At 51.5% G+C, this 1,551-nt stretch overlaps 1 protein-coding gene across 1 annotated transcript in view; it reads right to left on the minus strand.

Annotated features, from left to right (window-relative positions):
* Positions 1–249: 249 nt before the first annotated feature.
* LOC128378616 (nuclear distribution protein nudE homolog 1-B-like) overlaps positions 250–1,551 on the minus strand; it is a 15,234-nt gene continuing 13,932 nt past the window's right edge. The window contains exon 9 of the mRNA XM_053338184.1: positions 250–326. Coding sequence (XP_053194159.1) covers positions 278–326 — 49 coding nt within the window. The 3' untranslated portion in view covers positions 250–277. The remainder of the gene's footprint in view (positions 327–1,551) is intronic.

Consider the following 1,551-nt stretch of genomic DNA (forward strand, 5'->3'; position numbering starts at 1 on the left):
CGAGGCCAGTAGTAGTTAGTTCAAGCTAAGTGCGAGTGCTGGAAGAAGTCCAGTTAATTAATAATAAAAACAAAAACTCTTGACGGACGTCCCCCCAAAAGTATCCACAGTACGATATCATCCATGATAGGTCGGAGTCCTTGAAGAGGCAGAGAGTCTGAAACCACCTGTACGATGTGTGACTCAAAGAAGTACCGTTTCATGTCGACGTGAGAGATCCCGCCTGGACGGACCGAGCAGCTCAGAGGAGGAGGAGGAGGGGAGGGGGGGGCGTCTTTCACAGCAGCAGCTTGGGTCCTGCTCCGAAGTCTAACCTCTTCACCAACCTGTTCAAAACATGACAAACACACTTAAGAGAGAGAGAGGGGGGGGGGGGGGGGGGGGCAGGGGGTCTCCATCATGAAGCAAGTTCAATCTATTGGAAGTAGGGCTGGGCGATTACGACAAAAATCTAAAGTCACGATTAATTGAACTGGGGATGCACTCTATTAACCCTCCTCAGGTCAAGGAAGGAAGGAAGGAAAGGAGGGAGGGAGGAAGGAAAGGAATAAGGAGGGAGGGAGGAAGGAAAGGAATAAGGAGGCAGGGAGGAAGGAAAGGAGTAAGGAGGGAGGGAGGAAGGAAAGAAGTAAGGAGGGAGGGAGGAAGGAAAGAAGTAAGGAGGGAGGGAGGAAGGAAAGGAGTAAGGAGGCAGGGAGGAAGGAAAGGAATAAGGAGGCAGGGAGGAAGGAAAGGAATAAGGAGGGAGGGAGGAAGGAAAGGAATAAGGAGGCAGGGAGGAAGGAAAGGAATAAGGAGGCAGGGAGGAAGGAAAGGAGGGAGGGAGGAAGGAAAGGAGTAAGGAGGGAGGGAGGAAGGAAAGAAGTAAGGAGGGAGGGAGGAAGGAAAGAAGTAAGGAGGGAGGGAGGAAGGAAAGGAGTAAGGAGGGAGGGAGGAAGGAAAGGAGTAAGGAGGGAGGGAGGAAGGAAAGGAGTAAGGAGGGAGGGAGGAAGGAAAGAAGTAAGGAGGGAGGGAGGAAGGAAAGGAGTAAAGGAGGGAGGGAGGAAGGTAAGGAGGGAGGGAGGAAGGAAAGGAATAAGGAGGCAGGGAGGAAGGAAAGTAGTAAGGAGGGAGGGAGGGAGGAAAGGAGGAAGGAAGAAAAGGAGGGAGGGAGGAAGGAAGGAAGGGAGGGAGGAAAGAAGAAGGAAGGAAGGAAAGAACGAAGGAAAGGAGTAAGGAGGGAGGTAGGGAGGAAGGACAGAAAGGAGGGAGGGAGGAAGGAAGGGAGGGAGGAAAGAAGAAGGAAGGAAGGAAAGAACGAAGGAAGGTAGGAAAGGAGTAAGGAGGGAGGTAGGGAGGAATGAAGGAAAGGAGGGAGGGAGGAAGGAAGGAAGGAAGGAAAGGAGTAATGAGGGAGGAAGGAAGGAAAGGAGCAAGGAAGGATGGAAGGAAGTGAGGAAAGAAGTATAGAAAGAGGGGAAGAACAAAGGAAAAATTAAAGAAAGAGGGAGGAAGGAAGGAAGGGAGGAAAGGAAAGAAGGAAGGGAGGAAAGGAAAGAAGGAAGGGAGGAA

Source organism: Scomber japonicus, chromosome 18 (assembly GCF_027409825.1).
Source record: "Scomber japonicus isolate fScoJap1 chromosome 18, fScoJap1.pri, whole genome shotgun sequence".
Taxonomy (NCBI): domain Eukaryota; kingdom Metazoa; phylum Chordata; class Actinopteri; order Scombriformes; family Scombridae; genus Scomber; species Scomber japonicus.